This window comes from Oncorhynchus gorbuscha, linkage group LG15 (genome assembly GCF_021184085.1).
Source record: "Oncorhynchus gorbuscha isolate QuinsamMale2020 ecotype Even-year linkage group LG15, OgorEven_v1.0, whole genome shotgun sequence".
NCBI classification, from domain to species: Eukaryota; Metazoa; Chordata; class Actinopteri; order Salmoniformes; family Salmonidae; genus Oncorhynchus; species Oncorhynchus gorbuscha.
In genome coordinates, this window is record NC_060187.1 from 69776062 (window position 1) to 69795122 (window position 19061).

The following is a 19061-nucleotide window of genomic DNA, read 5'->3' on the forward strand; positions in this document are numbered from 1 at the left end:
GGGAAGACTGAATCTGCAATAGGTAAGCAGCTTGGTTTGAAGAAATCAACTGTGGGAGCAATTATTATGAAATGGAAGACATACAAGACCACTGATAATCTCCCTCGATCTGGGGCCCTACCCAAGATCTCACCCCGTGGGGTCAAAATGATCACAAGAACGGTGAGCAAAAATTCCAGAACCACACGGGGGGACCTAGTGAATGACCTGCAGAGAGCTGGGACCAAAGTAGCAAAGCCTACAATCAGTAACACACTACGCCGCCAGGGACTCAAATCCTGCAGTGCCAGACGTGTCCCCCTGCTTAAGCCAGTACATGTCCAGGCCCGTCTGAAGTTTGCTAGAGAGCATTTGGATGATCCAGAAGAAGATTGGGAGAATGTCATATGGTCAGATGAAACTAAAATATAACTTTTTGGTAAAAACTCAACTCGTCGCAAAGAACACCATACCTACTGTGAAGCATGGGGGTGGAAACATCATGCTTTGGGGCTGTTTTTCTGCAAAGGGACCAGGACGACCGATCCGTGTAAAGGAAAGAATGAATGGGGCCATGTATTGTGAGATTTTGAGTGAAAACCTCCTTCCATCAGCAAGGGCATTGAAGATGAAACGTGGCTGGGTCTTTCAGCATGACAATGATCCCAAACACACTGTCCGGGCAACGAAGGAGTGGCTTCGTAAGAAGCATTTCAAGGTCCTGGAGTGGCCTAGCCAGTCTCCAGATCTCAACCCCATAGAAAATCTTTGGAGGAAGTTGAATGTCCGTGTTGCCCAGCAACAGCCCCAAAACATCACTGCTCTAGAGGAGATCTGCATGGAGGAATGGGCCACAATATCAGCAACAGTGTGTGAAAACCTTGTGAAGACTTACAAAAAATGTTTGACCTCTGTCATTGCCAACAAAGGGTATATAACAAAGTATTGAGATAAACTTTTGTTATTGACCAAATACTTATTTTCCACCATAATTTGCAAATAAATTCATAAAAAATCCTACAATGTGATTTTCTGGATTTCTTTTCTCATTTTGTCTGTCATAGTTGCAGTGTACCTATGATGAAAATTACAGGCCTCTCTCATATTTTTAAGTGGGAGAACATGCACAATTGGTGGTTGACTAAATACTTTTTTCCCCCACTGTAAGGATCCGAGCCATTTAGGACAGAACCTCTATGTCAGCCCTTCTGATGCCAGGCCATGCCTCACACTAACAGCCATGAGTGTGTGGCATTACCGTTCCCATTACCGTACCCTAGGAACATGTACGTAGGCTGGGAGCTAAGGAATGAATCTGTTTAGCAGGTTACTGGCCTCTGTCTCTGGGTGGAGGGAGGGAAGAAGGGAAGAGAGGGTGGAAGGAAGGGAGGGAGAGAGGGTGATAGGGAAAAAGGAAGAGAAGGTGAGAGAGAAGAAGGAGAAGAGGGGGATAGGGAGGGAGAGAGGGTGAGATGTGGTTTAATAAGCTAGCAGGAAGGATGTGTCTCTCTCATCTTAACTGCTGCAAACAGTTTTACAGGATCAAAGTCATATTGATGTGAAACTACCTTCCACTACAGTACATTTCAAAGTCGTCCTCCCCACGACCTGTTTTAAACTCCACTTTGTGTTGTGAAGGAATGTACGTAGGAAGGGAGCCATGGAGCCAGCCAGTCAGTTCGTCCTTCCACTCCTGATGGTTCCTTCTTTACCAGGTGGATTTATCGCAGCTCCCTCCCTAGCTTTCAGGAAGACAATAGATGTCCCATCAGAGCAGAGCAGTGCTGTGAGAGGAGGGAGAGAGGGAGAGAGAGAGAGAGAGAGAGAGAGAGAGAGAGAGAGAGAGAGAGAGAGAGAGAGAGAGAGAGAGAGAGAGAGAGAGAGAGAGAAAGTGCAGGCATAGTCTGGTCCTGACTCCCTGACCTTTGACCTAGGACAGTGACCTTGTCTAAATAATAGATAATCTTAACCTCTTTTCATGCAACAGCCAATCCAAATGTATTTTACATGGAGGAAAAGTACAAATTGTACAAATAATAAGGGAGCTGAGTTCAGAAGTACAAGGAATATAGGGAAATATATTTCAGACAAGAGGTCTTCATGGATCCGGGTAGACCCGATATGCCCGAGACCCGACCCGGGCACGGTGAGGTTTGGGGTCTGAAATTCTAACTCTTCCCTCAGGTCCGGGTTGGGTCCTGTTTGATTGTCATCAGGTCTCGGGTCTATATCACTACAGCTGATAGACCTGAGGGGACTCGAATGGACCCAGCCACGGCTCTGCATTGCCTATCAGATATTTACGCTAATAAGGTGAATTTACTAACTTATAGAAGGCCCTAGCCAACATTTAAGGACCTATTTGTTAACCAGGAGAGCAACATGATAATTTTTGTCTCTCAAGTCCAATCGGGTCTAGGTCAAGTTGTCCTCGTGTCCATTCGGGTACAGGTCTGATTGTTCTCGGGTCCGTTCAGGTCCTGGTCCTCATTTAATAAATATGATCAGTCTATTCAGGTCCGGTCTGATTGTGTTCTTCCTGTGTTTGGGTCGTTTCGGGTCAGGTTCCAACATTTTGGAACCTCTAGTTCAGACAGAGTTCATCACCACTTTTGAGAGACATACACATGCAGTGGTGTTAGGAGCTGCTTGTCCTATAGACACCAGCCAATATATAAGCTCTGAAGCACTGAAGAGCACCACATGTAATTAGAACTTGAGTGGAAAAAACTACATTTTGGATTTGATTGAAGTGAGTCAGACAGTGGGATAGTTAGCTAGCTGTGCTGTGTGTGGTATCTGCCTCAGGACCTCCCCACTTTCATCTTCCTGTCGCTCTGACTTACTTTAGAGTTTTCAAACCAGACAAACTTGTCTTCCTGTCTGTCTTCGTTTTCTGGGAGAGGAGGAGGAGGGGAGAGAAGGTGGGAAGGAGTGGTGTGAGCTGTCGCTCCAGACTGTGCTCGAGTGTTGCCAACGGTGCCTGCTGCAATAGGGCATCAGGTCAATGTTCCTCTCTGCCAAACTGCCTGCCAACATCCAACAGAGACGGAGGGATGGAGGTAGAAGGAGGGGGGGAAAGGGGGAGAGCTAGATGGAGAGAGAGAGAGGGAGGAAGGGAGAGAGGGTGAGAGGGAGAGATGGATGGTGGGACTGTGAGAAGGAGGGCGTACAGTGTAACAGTGAAAGGAAGTGTGAGAAGAAGGAAGAGAGAATGAAGAGAGAGAGAGAGTGTGACAGGGATTGAGAGTGTCTTTTGGTCAGGCCAGGGAAAATGCCACACATCCATCCACAGATAACATATTCATACTTCCCTGTATGTATACATGGCTCACCAGATAACACACCAAGAGATGAGCTGGAGCAGGTTCATACATATCCACGTCTCAACCAACCAACCAACCACCATCAGCCCCAACATCATCTCCAACATCACCCCCAATATCTTCTCTAACATCACCACCAACATCACCCCAACGTCAGCTGCTGTGGTGTTAGAGTTATTGGATTTAGCCTTTTTAACTACGAAATATTCCACAACATTCAACAACCCTGTAACCTCATCATACAGTGCCGGCGATCCGAGTGCCATGGCACCAGATGTTGTAGCCAGCCTATCAGAGGTGCTCCCCCGGATCGAACAGAACAGATGCCTTGCAAGGGCACAGAATGACGTGAAATATTTAGCATGCAGAGAAAGCAGAGAGCAGGGTGTGTCTGAGACAAGCCTGAGCATTACCATTTGAAGGGCACGGTGCTGAGCAGAGAGAGAGGGAGATAGAGGCACACACTCACTCACACACACACACACAGACACACACACACACACACACACGCATACAGATATTTTAGTGCTCTTACCTACAGTGCTATTGTGCTTGCTCTCTCTTTCTCTATCTCTCTCTCTCTCTATCTCCCTCTCTCTCTGTCTCCCTCTCTCTCTGTCTGTTGGCCTCGCTCTCTGTCTGTCTCTTTTTCTATCTATCTGTCGGTCTCTCTCACACACACACTGGGGTTGTGGTACTGATCATTAATGCGGGCAGTCAGTCAGAAGGTTGAGCATTAACAAATGAGTCTGACTTCCCCTCTTCTCTATTCGCCTCAGAGGTCAGGCAGACACACAGCAAAACCTGAAATGGCACCCTATTCCCTAGCAAGTGTGCACTATGTGGCAGCCCTATGTAGCTCTGGCCAAGAGTACTGAACAAGGAACTAGTGTGCCATTTCAGACACAGAAAGGTAGAGGACATTCACCAGAACATATTGTATGGAACTGCACTTACTTCTATTATAACACTTCCCTTTTCTTATCATCTTCCTACCTTCCTTTCCTTTCTTCATCTCTTTTCTACTCACAGAGGTAGCTAGCCTTATGATGAAGATCATATATTCTACAATCTACATGCTGTCAGAGAGCTGCCAAAATGCAATCTGCTCAGTGGATGTCCTGTTTTTTCAACGCCACAAGCTTCTTAACGTGGCAGGCATGATGTTGAATCCATTAAGGCTGTCGGCCAATCATCTCTCTGCCTGTCCTCGTGGCTCGGCAAATGATAGTGAGGAAATAGGAGCGAGGCTAGCAACCAGGAGGCCATTTACAGACTGCAGCAGCACAACAGTCTCAAGGCTCCACGCCATGCTCACTGAATGGAACAACAAGGGCAGAGGTCGTGTGTATGTGTGAGTGTGCTTCTGTGTGCACATGCGTGCTCTTGTGTGTACATGTGTGCATTAATGTGCATTTGTGTGTGTCTATTATGCTTGAGTGATGCACAGAGAGAGATCCAGAAGAGAAATATGCCCTGGAGTTCAAGTCATTCAAGTGAACAGTGATTTTTTTTCAGCTTTTGTTGGCCACGATAATTCCTCTGTTAGCGAATTGAAAAGGCCTTGACTGGGGGCTGTTTTTGGTTGATATTGATATGGTTTTAGAAAATGAATAACAACCATCCCTCTGAGTTTATATGAGCAGAATTGTTGATTTATGGGCAGGCTTTGATAAAAACAAAGCTGTTCCACTTTGTTGGCAAACACTGTTAAGTGGAGGATAAATCATTAAAGCCAGCTAGGGTTTGGTGGTGAGACATTGTTCTGTTGGTACACTTGAAGCTGCTGTGTGTGTGTGTGTGTGTGTGTGTGTGTGTGTGTGTGTGTGTGTGTGTGTGTGTGTGTGTGTGTGTGTGTGTGTGTGTGTGTGTGTGTGTGTGTGTGTGTGTGTGTGTGTGTGTGTGTGTGTGTGTGTGTGTGTGTGTGTGTGTGTGTGTGTGTGTGTGTGTGTGTGTGTGTGTGTGTGTGTGTGTGTGTGTGTGTGTGTGTGTGTGTGTGTGCCTGTGTCTGGAACCTTTTGAGATGATGTGGTAGGGGAAAAGAAAGGTAAATTACCCACTACTCTGTGTTCCCAAGTGTTTTACAGTATTTAGACCCGTAAGAACATACAATATTTAAACCCGTAAGTCATAGTCGGTGGTAATATTGTGTGGTAACCTACACTCCAAACTCAACTCCTGGGGCACTCCGAGAGCCTGGTCCTTTTCTGTTGTCTCTGTCATAACCTAGCAGTACAGGATCAGAGAGGTTCACTGTGAAGTCTGAGGACGGGACAAGACCCAGGGATTACACAGATTTGATTATCTTTCTACCCGGATCAAAAGATGTGGCAAAGTTTCTGCTGTCTGTCAGTTCACAGGGGAGAAATAAAAGCCAAAAGCCAAAAATAAAAACAGCAAGTGTTTTCTGAACGGACAGCAGTTGACAAAGCCCTGTCAGGGATTCAAATATGTCATCAAACCAGTGTATTTAGCTGAAGGGTATACAGCAGCACGTTGGACATCACTCACTGACAGAGGGCTTTTCCTGTCCAACCCACCACTGTATTGCCGCACTGCTTAATGTCTTACATAACAGATGAAGATGCAGTGGAAGATCACATCTTTATTATTCTACACCTGAATTACCAGAGGGTTGTCACATGTTACACTTAACGGTTCATTCCAGCTGTATTTCTAGATCGGTCACTAAAAGTGTGATTTAATAGGATACCACTTTCTTGTTAGCTTCATTGAGTGTGCTGTACAAAGTAACAACACACAGTCACATTCTACAATCACAGAAATAGAAATACTATAACATGCAGTTAATTCTATTTCTATGCATACTATATCAAATCAATGTAAATAGTCCGGATGGCCATTTGATTAATTGTTCATCAGTCTTATGGCTTGGGGGTAGAAGCTAGGAAGGAGCCTTTTGGACCTAGACTTGGCGCTCCGGTACCATTTGATGTGCGGTAGCAGAGAGAACAGTCTATGACTTGGGTGACTGGATTATTTTACACTGCCTAGGACCTGGATGGCAGGAAGCTTGGCACCAGTGATGTACTTACTGGGCAATACCCACTACCCTCTGTAGCGCCTTACAATCGGATGCCGAGCAGTTGCCATACCAGGCGGTGATGCAACCGGTCAGGATGCTCTCGATGGTGCAGCTGTAGAACACTACCAGATTACTGACCTCCTCCCTATAGGCTGTCTCATTGTTGTCAGTAATCAGCCACTGTTGTGTTGTCAGCAAACTTAATGATGGTGTTAGTGTCATTCTTGGCCACACAGTCATGGGTGAACAGGAAGTACAGGAGGGGACTAAGCACACACCCCCGAAGGGCCCCAGTGTTGAGGATCAGCGTGGCATATGTGTTTTTGCCTACCCTTACCACCTGGTGCTGGACCGTCAGGAAGTCCAGGAACAGCTGGTGCTCTCATGAATGCTCCAGTGTTGCTTGCCTCGAAGCGTGCATAAAAGACATTTAGCTTGTCTGGTAGGCTCGTGTCACTGGGCAGCTCGTGGCTGGGTTTCCCTTTGTACTCCGTAATAGTTTGCAAGCCCTGCCCCATCCGACGAGCGTCAGAGCCGGTGTAGTAGGATTCAATCTTAGTCCTGTATTTAAGCAGGATTTCTTATAAGCGTCCAGATTAGTGTCCCAGTCCTTGAAAGCGGCAGCTTTAGCCTTTAGCTCAGTTGAATGTTGCCTGTTGTCCATGGCTTCTGGTTGGGATATGTACGTACGGTTACTGTGAGGACACGGTTACTGTGGGGACGACGACATCGATGCACTTATTGATGAAACCGGTGACTGAGGTGGTATACTCCTCAATGCCATTGGATGAATCCCGGAACATATTCCAGTCTGTGCTAGTGAAACAGTACCGTAGCATAGCATCCGCATCATCTGACCACTTCCGTATTGTACGAGTCACTTGTAATTCCTGCTTTAGTTTTTGCTTGTAAGTGTAACGGCGTTCGTTTGTCGAAAGAGAGTCGGACCAAAATGTGGCGTGGTAGTTACTCATGTTCTTTAATGGAAAAACAACGATACATTAAATAACTGTATATATACAAAAACAACAAACGGAATGTGAAAACCTATACAGCCTGTCTGGTGAACACTAACACGGAGACAGGAACAATCACCCACGAAATACACAGTGAAATCTAGGCTACCTAAATATGGTTCCCAATCAGAGACAACGAGAATCACCTGACTCTGATTGAGAACCGCCTCAGGCAGCCAAGCCTATGCAACACCCCTACTCAGCCGCAATCCCAATGCCTACAAAACCCCAATACGAAACACAACATATAAACCCATGTCACACCCTGGCCTGACCAAATATATAACGAAAACACAAAACACTATGACCAAGGCGTGACAGTAAGGAGGAATCAGGAGGATAGGATTGGAGGGTGAGGGAGAGTTTTTTTAATGCGTCTCTGTGTGTGGAGTAAAGGTGGTCTCGAGTTTTTTTCCTCTGGTCACACGTGACATGCTGGGCATGTCACAGTCATTAGTGAGGAGAAACGGCACCTTTAAGTCAGCTCAAATCATTTCCCTTTCCACTGCAGTAGGCAGCTATCTACCTGTTTTGTTTGTAGTCTCAGCACTTTCATAAGCAAGCTGTCAATGTTCAGGGCTCATTGTTCAGACAGAATGCCACCCGCTCAGGCCGTTTGACAACAGAACTGCTGCACTAGCATTTAGTGAGGGTTAGATGAGACTGGGAGTCTGCAGTCTGCATTCTCCCTCCATTCATTATACAGACCTTTCCTACCCCAGAGAGGTACAGCCCTGGCAATTAAGAACACCTGCACCATGTCAGATATAGAGTTTATTCAATTTCGATTTTGCATCCCAATATTGCACTTTATATACATCACAGAAGACTGACATATAACAAAACCATTTGACATACACTACTAGTCAAAATTTTTAGAACACCTACTCATTCTAGGGTTTTTTCTTTATTTTTACTATTTTCTACATTGTTGAATAATAGTGAAGACATCACAACTATGAAATAACACATATGGAATCATGTAGTAACCAAAAAAGCATTAAACAAATCAAAAAATATTTTATATTTGCCTTGATGACAGCTTTGCACACTTCCTTTTCTCCCCAATTTTGATATCCAATTGGTAGTTACAGTCTTGTCCCATTGCTGCAACTCCCATACGGAGTCCTCCAAAACACGACCCAGCCAAGCCGCACTGCTTCTTGACACATGCTTTCTTTACCCGTAAGCCAGCCGCACCAGTGTGTCAGAGGAAACACCGTACAACTGGCAACCGAAGTCAGCATATATGCGCCTGGCCCTCCACAAGGAGTCGCTAGAGCGCGATGAGACAAGGACATCCCGGGCCGGCCAAACCCTAAACTAACCCAGACAACGCTGGGCCAATTCTGCTCCACCTCATGGGTCTCCTGGTCGCGACCGGCTGCAACACAGCCTGGGATCGTACCTGGGTCTGTAGTGATGCCTCTAGCACTGCGATGCAGTGCCTTAGACCACTGTGACACTCGGGAGTCGGAGTTTACATTTTTTTTGTTTATTAATTAGGAAATGAGGAAAAATATGAACATTCCACCCATTAGGCCACTAGGTCATTTGACTGCAGGAAACGGCTACGGTAGGATAGGATAGGCTTTCGTCACTATAAATGGCCACAGAGGGTTATGGCTCTATCATTACCATTAATTCAACTTTGAAGAGAAACTATTGCATTCATATGGAGATATTCCATAGGCTGCACTATTATAGTGTGTTTGAGTTTATAATGAGTGTCTAATTGTTAATATGTGTCTAATAATAGCTAAGACAGAGGAAATGAATAGGCTGCCTATGGAGCGTTGGAGAACAGGGATACATACGGTACATATAATGACATAACAGTGTAATTGACAGAAAAATACATTTCCGTTGTGTATTTCTATCCATTTCCTTTTCACACAACAAAATAAAGGCATGAGCAATTTGAAAATCATTCAGACAGTGAACTTTGAGTAAGGCTTGCCTTCACTAAATTAGGTTTCTTTGTGATGGTGTTTTTTTTCCCCGTCATTCACAATGCTGTTGCATAACACAGTGTAATGGCCTCATAACTGTCATATCGGCCATTTTGCTGTTATGGATGTCAAACCCAGCCAAGCCAGTGCTGCAGCATATCTACATGACAAGCCTCATATACAGTTACATAAACTAAAGGCAGTGTTTTTGTTGTTTTCATAAGCGAGTGGAGTAGAGCCAAGCTGCCCCCTTTCCTCTAGGTCTAATCCCTCTTACTGGGTGTAGTGATAAGCATGTTTGACTTGGCCCACATTTCCTGTGTTGTTTCTGCCTTGCCAAACCATGTGACTCCCAGTCCCTGTAGAGATGGATAATCTGAGTGATGCCTGTTAGGCACTGCTCTCCTCCTGGACCAAGCAACAGAACAGCAGGGAAGGAAAACAAAATGCCCGCTTTTCATTTGCTTTCCTCCCTCCATTTTCTCCTTTCCTCTTTCCCCAACCTCTTTCCAATCATTAAATGTTTTGCTGCTCATAGATAGATAGATCTGTTGATGGGAGCTGGTGGCTTTGTTGACATGCTTTGCCGTCTCACCTCCCCATGTGATAGGATTGAACGCCATAGGGCCACTGGTGACATAGCCGTCTCTGGCCCCAGCCCACTGGCCTGCTGAAAGCTGTGATAAACCGTGCCGATGCAAGCTGTAGCCAATCAGATCAGACGGTGTCTGTAGATTGAGGAGGGTGGTGGATAGTTCCTGTACACCAGTTGAAGGCTATTGAGATGCAGCCCAGTTGTCAGGGACACAGTCTTTGGAGCTTACACTAATTACCTCTGAAGAAAGAAAAAAAACTTGTTTAATTATATTGTTTAATAAGATCCATCTTTGTTTTCTAAGAAGTGGTAGTTATCAATACAAACCAATTTGATAATATTATTCCTGTTATTTCTGATATTGTATGGGAGGTTTTGGCTTGGACAGGACTTCCTTTACATACCTTACTCCTGTTATTGTGGTAAACCTATCTTGCCATATATGATGATTAGATGTGTTGAACACTAAGCAAGGTGACACCATTGTTGTGATTCCTGTGGACAGTGTTATTGTTTTGCTGGTCGGTGCCACAGACTACACTGTCCTGATTAGGGGCTGATATTTCTCACACACACACACACACACACACACACACACACACACACACACACACACACACACACACACACACACACACACACACACACACACACACACACACACACACACACACACACACACACACACACACACACACACACACACACACACACACACACACACACAACCCAGCCAGTGAATCATATATCGAAGGAGGACCCTCACTGATGAGGTGATAATTATTGTTTTCTCCCAAGGGATTCTGGGATAGACATCACACACACCTACAGGTTTTCTCTTCCTGTCTGATCTCCTCCAGAACCTTGATCGCCACGGTGTAACTCTACCTCTCTCCTCTTTCATTATAGCATGTTCACATGCTGAAAACTTTACCTCAGAAACAATCATCACAAAACAAACCCTTTATTTATGTTACTTCTAAAAAAAAGCATAGGTTTTAGTAGGATATCTATCAGGGTCCTCAAAGCAACATACTGCCCCCGAAGCTACGTCAGTATGATCGCCTATGGAAATGTTTTAATTTTGTTCAATGTTTTCTTTAAGATAGGGCCTACTACAAGGGTTGTTGTTTATGGGACTCAAACTACTGCTGCCAGTTAAACTTCTCTGCCTCTATGTGTGAATGTCTCTGTCTGTTGGTGTCTCTCCTTGGATGTACTGTACACCAAAGTGATTGACAGTGTTTCCATATAGATGGTGTATTTCATTACCTTGTAGAGGCTATGTCAAGTTTTCTGTTGTCTGTCCTGGGAGAGGAGCTAGTGGAATGAAATGAAATGGCTGGAGCCGGAACGATTCCCTCTGAGGGAACGAAAGGAGTGCTGAGAAGAACCTTGTATCGCTGCTTCAGGCTACTCTGACAGGCCTTGTCTACAGGAAAGACTGACAGACTTTAGTTTACATACCATAGATAGTACTTTACATATCATAGATAGTACTTTACATACCATAGATAGTACTTTACATACTATAGATAGTACTTTACATACCATAGATAGTACTTTACATATCATAGATAGTACTTTTGGAGTACTTGTTCATCCATTTACACTATCTTCTCTAAATAATATGTGCTTACCTCATGTTTTTGATTCTCCAGGCTTTATAAAGTTGGTGATATAGCAACGTAGTAGGCAGGGAAATCTGTGACTGGTAGGTATACAACATCTTCATAACCATTGTGGTGTTTTTGTTAACTCGCAGGTGCTGCATACTTCTATAGTGTTTCTCCTGCATGTTTGATACCTGGATTAGCTTAGTGAACTTTGTACTGAACTTGTTTATAAATAAACTAGACAGTTGTCTAAATCCTATGGTGAGACGTTTAATTGGCTTTCACACTTTGGCGTAGGTTCCTTTGATTTAGGTCAGTGTCTCATAGGATAAGGTTTAATCATGTGTAGGTCATCTTGTGTAAGCAAGTGACCCACTTCACTTTACAGCATCAACAGTGTTTGTATTGTGAAATTGCTGTCTGACATTGTGTGTAGAAAGTTACCACGTCTGGGTCAAATACATAACGTCAAACACTTTCAAATATTTGAGCTGTGCTTGATTTCGTTTTCCCAGGCCTACAAGGGAACCAACGGATTAGTCCCAAAAGTGCAAACTCCAGTTAACACATATCATTACACATATTATCTATTTGATGTTTGATCAATGACAGCATATCTCGTTCAGAATTATGTCCAATTCATATTCCTGCTATAATATTGTTGTGTATTATTATAAAACAATCAAATATTGTTGAAATAGTTTGTTCAATTCAATTGTTAATGAGGACCTTATTAAGTTATTGATCTCTCCTCCAACTAATCATAGCCAGAGTATGGAATATGCCACACCGTGAAAATGTTGCATTCACTCGACATCATTATCAATAGCTGCTGTGCTGACTGCTGACATAACATCATATGATGAGCTGTTTTGTTATTGGCAGCAATGTCTATGTACTGTATCTTTTGACACATTTGTATTTACAAGGTTATTTTTCCCACTTCCTGTTGCATGACCATGTTATTACTAAATATGTGGTGTTTCTGTGTTATGACTGACTCCATATCTCCTGTTGTTGTTTTGTTTTGAACAGACTGAAGAACAAATCCCAGTCAGTGGATATTGCCACTCAAGGATTCTCCCCTACCCTGGTGCCAGCCTCACCTCACAAGACTGAACCACCCGTTACCAAGACAACCACGTTGGGGGTGCAGCAAAACAATGCAACCAATTCCCAGAGAATCTGCAGTCCACGGTGCGGCGAGCTGAAACGCGGCTACACCATCGGTAAATGAAAAGTGCTAGAATTCTGATCGGCCCATCTGTGTGGTCCATGTTCCATGTTCCTCCATTTGGCTTTCCTCCGGGACACGAGTCTGCGGCAGGAAGAGGAAGGGATGTTGGAGGGTTTGTGTGTGTGTGTGTTTGTGCGGGCGCGCGCGCGTGTGTAGATGCTTTGTAAGACGACTGACTGATTGAACCTCAAGATAGCCTCGTTGCCTTGAGTCACAATAAATCATTTTTGGGGAGTGCTGGTTGGTGCTTGTGGCAGCTATAGGCTACTTTATATTTATGTAGGAATATATTTAGCTATTGTCAGAGGTGTAGTAATGACACTTGAGGGAGCACACTTTCTGAGTTGGTCAAATGAGTTTGGGGAGTTCATAATGTAATGCACACACTATCTCTGAATCATTCTGCCTCTGAAATGTGAGGCAGAATTGACGTCACTACTTTTGTTAGCTAGCTTCAAGAATGGACATTGTACTGCCAAGGTGTTCTGCATGTGTCAGACTTTTAATGAATTATTTGGTTTAACCTTGTACACACACACCTTATACATCTTAACCCGCTGTTAGTAGAGAGATGATTGGCTGTTGAATCATACTGACACCAATGGAAAGGTAGGAGTGCAATGTAAGTCAGTCGGTCAGTCAGTCAGTCAGGGCTGATGAATGGTGAATTGAATCAATTCAGTTTGCTATTATATATTGATCTGATGTAAGAAGAGGTCCATTCATGACCAGACAGTCTCAGCAGGCCTATGGGGGTGATGTAACAACACTCTTTAGTCTTCAATAATCATTTACCTAATTCTGTAGCTGTGAAATGACCATATACCGTGTTTGTGTTATCTCTGTAACTGGCCCAGTTATTCTAAAATAATTATGTACAGGTCCGCCAACCGTCCCGTGTGCTCCCCCCCAAATTTTTTTATTGGGGATGCCTCTCCTGGCCATGCTGCTTGGTCCTTTGGTTGTGGGTAGTTCTGTCACGATAGTCGTGGTGGAAATGGCCGGACCAAGGTGCAGCGTGGTGAGCATACGTTTTCCTTTATTTATGTAAATGTCGCCAACAAAACAAGTAACAAGGAAACGGCCGTGAAGCTTACTAGGGCTGTAGTGCCACTAACAAAGACAACTACCTACTAAATACAAAGGAAAAAAGGCTGCCTAAGAATGATTCCCAATCAGAGACAATGACAGACAGCTGTCCCTGATTGAGAACCATACCCGGCCAAAACATAGAAACAGAAAGATAGAAATAAAGAAACTAGAATGCCCACCCAAGTCACACCCTGGCCTACCCAAAATAGAGAATAACAGCCTCTCTATGGCCAGGGCGTGACATTAATGTTCCCCAGAACACCCTATGTCTACAGCAGTTTTCCTTCATTTAGCCTTTACCTATTTCATTTGTAATATACTGTATAATAAGTTGTGTCAACAAGGCGTTTTCCCAATGGTCTCTTGAGCTCCTGACTCTACAACCTGATGCCTTAGCAGCAGTGTCGGGGGTTACGTGTTTCAAAATTAATATGTTACATAATCGGATTACTTTTAATGAGTAACGGAGTAAAGTAACATGTTACTTGTTCAAATTGGGTATTATTATTACAGTTACTTTGTCAAACAACACCTGCGTTACTTTCAGAATCATATCTCTACCGGGATGGGTGTTTCCATGATCCAATCTTGACTTGTTTCCTCATTTAGTTTTCGAGTAAGTGGAGAGTCTGTTTGGAGAAATGTCATGACAGCTGCTGTCCATAGAAATGTACACCTCTGATCTTTGCCATTGATCGCTTCTTTGATAGCAAAGCCCATAGAGGGCTTTCCTGTCTAGTGGCAAGTGTGCCCTCTATACATCTCTATGGGTTCATGTTTGTGCGCTCTATAACCAGAACTGCCGGCTTGATATGAATGAAAATATAAGAAATTTGTACAGATGTTTGGCTTACAGTATACTGTAGATGGATAATTTAGCAGCCCATATATAGCTCAGCACTTGTAGACTAGCACAGGAAAGCAACGCCACAGATGAAACCAGTGATCAAACCTGAGTTAGTAAGTAGCCTATCCTTGGAAGAGCACACGCGGCTCTCCTTGCTCCCTCCGACAGTCAAACAAACTGTGAGATTGTGAGATTTGTTTCATGAAAGTAACACAATGTGATATATGGCCAATATACCACGGCTAAGGGCTGTGTCCAGGAACTCTGCTTTGCGTCGTGCATAAAAACAGCCATTAGACATGGTATATTGGCAATATACCACACTTCCTCTGGCCTTATTGCTTAAATTTAACACGTTTCTTTCCACACAAAGTAATATTGTAAAATAACATGTTACTTCGTGTTTACTTTTCAAATAACTAATCCCAACACTGCTTAACAGCAGGGTTAAATCATGCTTAATGTAAAACAATGCTAAGAGCTCGTTGTGCATTTATTGTGTCCTGTCCTTGAGCTTATGTGGTTAATTATCAATGTAAATGAATACAGTTGAAATCCCTGCTACAGCGTAAGTGCTCTGCTACTGGAGTAGTGAGGGTATGGATGTTAAAAGAGTGTCAATAGTGTGTGGGTCCTTTATTGGCTTGTTTTATAATATATAATCTCTGGTGACAGATATAAACATACATCTACATGCCATTAAATATAAAGATAGTTAGCTTGTTACCTAATTGTAATAGTTACCTAGCTAGCTGGCGCTAACAAGATTTGGTTCTAGGTTGCGACATTAGGCCTATTTAAAATGGGTAAGTAACTAGACATTGACTAGTGACGGTCCCCCATTCTAAACCCCTATCATGATCTGCTTTATAATCCACCCTTCAGGCTAAAGCAACATATCCAGCCAGCCCATTTGGATCCTATCATGCTAATTTATTCTAATAGGAGAATAAATAATAATGTAGCCTTGGGGGACATGACAGCTTTTTGTGCTGTCTGTCTGTGACAGAACCTACCTCCTGACAGAGCTGTCATGACACCATCAAGACGTTTTAATAGCCACACAATCAATGAGCCTCCAACCAGGTTCAACCCTTGAATTTCCACTGATAGTCTGAGATGAGTGAGGTGACGGTGGCACTGATTACGCCCCAAATGACACCCTATTCCTTACATACTAAACAACTTTTATGGGCCCTGGTCAAAAGTAGTGCACTATATAGGGAATAGGGTGCCATTTGGAGTGCTGGCACTGAAGGATCTGGCTGAGTAGAGTAGGAGTTGTAACCACCTGGAAGTGCCTGGAAGGGTGCACAGCCTTAAGAGTCTGTCAGTGGGAAGCTGGAGCTAATGGATTCTGAGAGGGTTATTCACCTTGTACTTTTGTAGCGCTCCTTTCTCTCTCTCTCTCTCTCTCTCTCTCTCTCTCTCTCTCTCTCTCTCTCTCTCTCTCTCTCTCTCTCAGTCTGACTCGTTATTCCATAATGTATTAGCCGTGTCTCTGACCCATGGGGTTTGTTTTGGGAATCTGTCTCAAGGACAGTAGAGGCAACAAATTTGTGCATTGCTCCAACCTTGGCCACAGTGTGAGGTGAGATGTATTATCACAGTACAGCACTGCTGTTTGACTTATCTCTGTGGACACATAGACTACACAGAGAGAGAGGACGGCGGTGCATGCTAACACAAATATTATGGTCTGAACGAGTGAGCAGGCTGACTATTATTAGGGCTGACCTGGTGGCCAGTCATTCTGGGGAGACAGAGTCACAAGGCCCTCTCTAAAGGGTCTGACAATTCTTTGTGCGTGTGTGTGTGTGTGTGTGTGTGTGTGTGTGTGTGTGTGTGTGTGTGTGTGTGTGTGTGTGTGTGTGTGTGTGTGTGTGTGTGTGTGTGTGTGTGTGTGTGTGTGTGTGTGTGTGTGTGTGTGTGTGTGTGTGTGTGTGTGTGTGTGTGTGTGTGTGTGTGTGTCAGGTTGCGATTTGGCTGCTACTGTTAACTGGAACAATGTCAGGATTTCTGCTATCTTTAAATACCCGTTTATAAATTCTACTTGACTAGCTGGAGATGCTGCTCACCGTTATGGTTGGTGACAGTTATAGGCCTAGTCACTGCTTTAGGCAGAACATGAGTGTTCCTTTCTCCTCGTATTTCTTCTAACTGTCTAAGGGGGTTTGTTGCTTGTGTTTACCCATAGTAGCAGTTGCCATGGGCGGCAATTACAGTATGTACACAACTGCTTGTCATCTCTCACTGACACTGTATGCATTGGGACAGTTACTTTGAATTGGGACAATTCACTGTTTCGAAAGTATATACTGTATATTTTTTATTGGTATCTTCGATTGTAATTAATTCATTTTGCAGGCCTGTTTTGGCAGCCTTACCATTATGATGTAAAGGTGAAGACGCACACTTATCCAGGTTGTGGACCAGAAATGTCACAATGATAACACTAATGTCCTTACATCCTTCCACTGCTCTGTCGTTGTGTGCTATATAAGGAACACAGTGTCATTTGGGACACAGCCAAGATGCCGAGCCCAGTAGGACCATCAGTAGGGCAATCAGTAGAGCCATCAGTAAGGCAATCAGTAGAGCCATCAGTAGGGCCATCAGTAGAGCCATCAGTAAGGCCATCAGTAGGACCATCAGTAGGGCCATCAGTAATACCATCAGTAGGGCCCTCAGTAAGACCATCAGTAGGACCATCAGTAGGGCCATCAGTAATACCATCAGTAGGGCCCTCAGTAAGACCATCAGTAAGACCATCAGTAGGGCCATCAGTAGACCATCAGTAGGGCCATCAGAAAGGCCATCAGTTGGGCCACCAGTAGGGCCATCAGAAAGGCCATCAGTAGGGCCATTTGAAAGGCCATCAGTAGGGCCATCAGTAGACCATCAGTAGGGCCATCAGTAGACCATCAGTAGGGCCAGTATAGCCCATAAGGGAGGAAAGGTCAAAACTCTGATTCATAGCTCTACATTATGTGATGACCTGAGGTTTTCTCTGACCAGACATATGTTGATATTCACTTACTGTAGACTTACTGTAGCAGGGTGGTTGTGATTCCCTTATGGTTTAGCTGTAGCATGGTGGTTGTGAATCCCTTATGGTTTGGCTGTAGCATGGTGGTTGTGAATCCCTAATGTTTTAGCTGTAGCAGGGTGGTTGTGATTCCCTTATGGTTTCAGCTGTAGCAGGGTGGTTGTGATTCCCTTATGGGTTTAGCTGTAGCATGGTGGTTGTGAATCCCTTATGGTTTTAGCTGTAGCATGGTGGTTGTGATTCCCTTATGGTTTTAGCTGTAGCATGGTGGTTGTGATTCCCTTATGGTTTTAGCTGTAACAGGGTGGTTGTGATTCCCTTATGGTTTTAGCTGTACAATGGTGGTTGTGATTCCCTTTTGGTTTTAGCTGTAAAATGGTGGTGCCATTAAACCCCTACAACTCATCCAGAACGCCGCAGCCCGTCTGGTGTTCAACCTTCCCAAGTTCTCTCACGTCACCCCGCTCCTCCGCTCTCTCCACTGGCTTCCAGTTGAAGCTCGCATCCGCTACAAGACCATGGTGCTTGCCTACGGAGCTGTGAGGGGAACGGCACCTCAGTACCTCCAGGCTCTGATCAGGCCCTACACCCAAACAAGGGCACTGCGTTCATCCACCTCTGGCCTGCTCGCCTCCCTACCACTGAGGAAGTACAGCTCCCGCTCAGCCCAGTCAAAACTGTTCGCTGCTCTGGCCCCCCAATGGTGGAACAAACTCCCTCACGACGCCAGGACAGCGGAGTCAATCACCACCTTCCAGAGACACCTGAAACCCCACCTCTTTAAGGAATACCTAGGATAGGATAAGTAATCCCTCTCACCCCCCCCCTTTAAGATTTAGATGCACTATTGTAAAGTGACTGTTCCACTGGATGTCATAAGGTGAATGCACCAATTTGTAAGTCGCTCTGGATAAGAGCGTCTGCTAAATGACTTAAATGTAAATGTAAATGTGGTTGTGATTCCCTTATGGTTTAGCTGTAGCAGGGTGGTTGTGATTCCCCTATGGTTTAGCTGTAGCAGGGGCCAGCTTTGTGTGGGAGTGGCCCCTGGCCTATAGAGCCCCATGCATTTTGGCAGTACAGCAGTATAGCCGGCCCCATGCAGCCCACTCTCCCGTGCTAGCTGGTCATGCCAGCAGAGCCTCTTCTGTGTGTTGAGATAGCAGCCAGCTTGGCTGAGGCTGGTCACATAACATCAGGGAGCTCAGGTCTCAAATCCAGCCCTGGGCGGGAGTCAGTGGAGCCTCTCACGGAGACCTGTTTCTGTGTAACCCAGTCTGTGTCCTGCCTCCCCTAAGGCCTTTCC

General features: G+C 44.6%; 1 protein-coding gene across 6 annotated transcripts in view; it reads left to right on the forward strand.

Moving 5' to 3' along the window:
- LOC123997897 (oxidation resistance protein 1-like) overlaps positions 1-19061 on the forward strand; it is a 196895-nt gene that overhangs the window by 86479 nt on the left and 91355 nt on the right. For all 6 annotated transcript variants that reach the window (XM_046302581.1, XM_046302579.1, XM_046302582.1 and 3 more), the window contains one exon: positions 12566-12759. In XM_046302581.1, coding sequence (XP_046158537.1) covers positions 12566-12759 — 194 coding nt within the window. The remainder of the gene's footprint in view (positions 1-12565; positions 12760-19061) is intronic.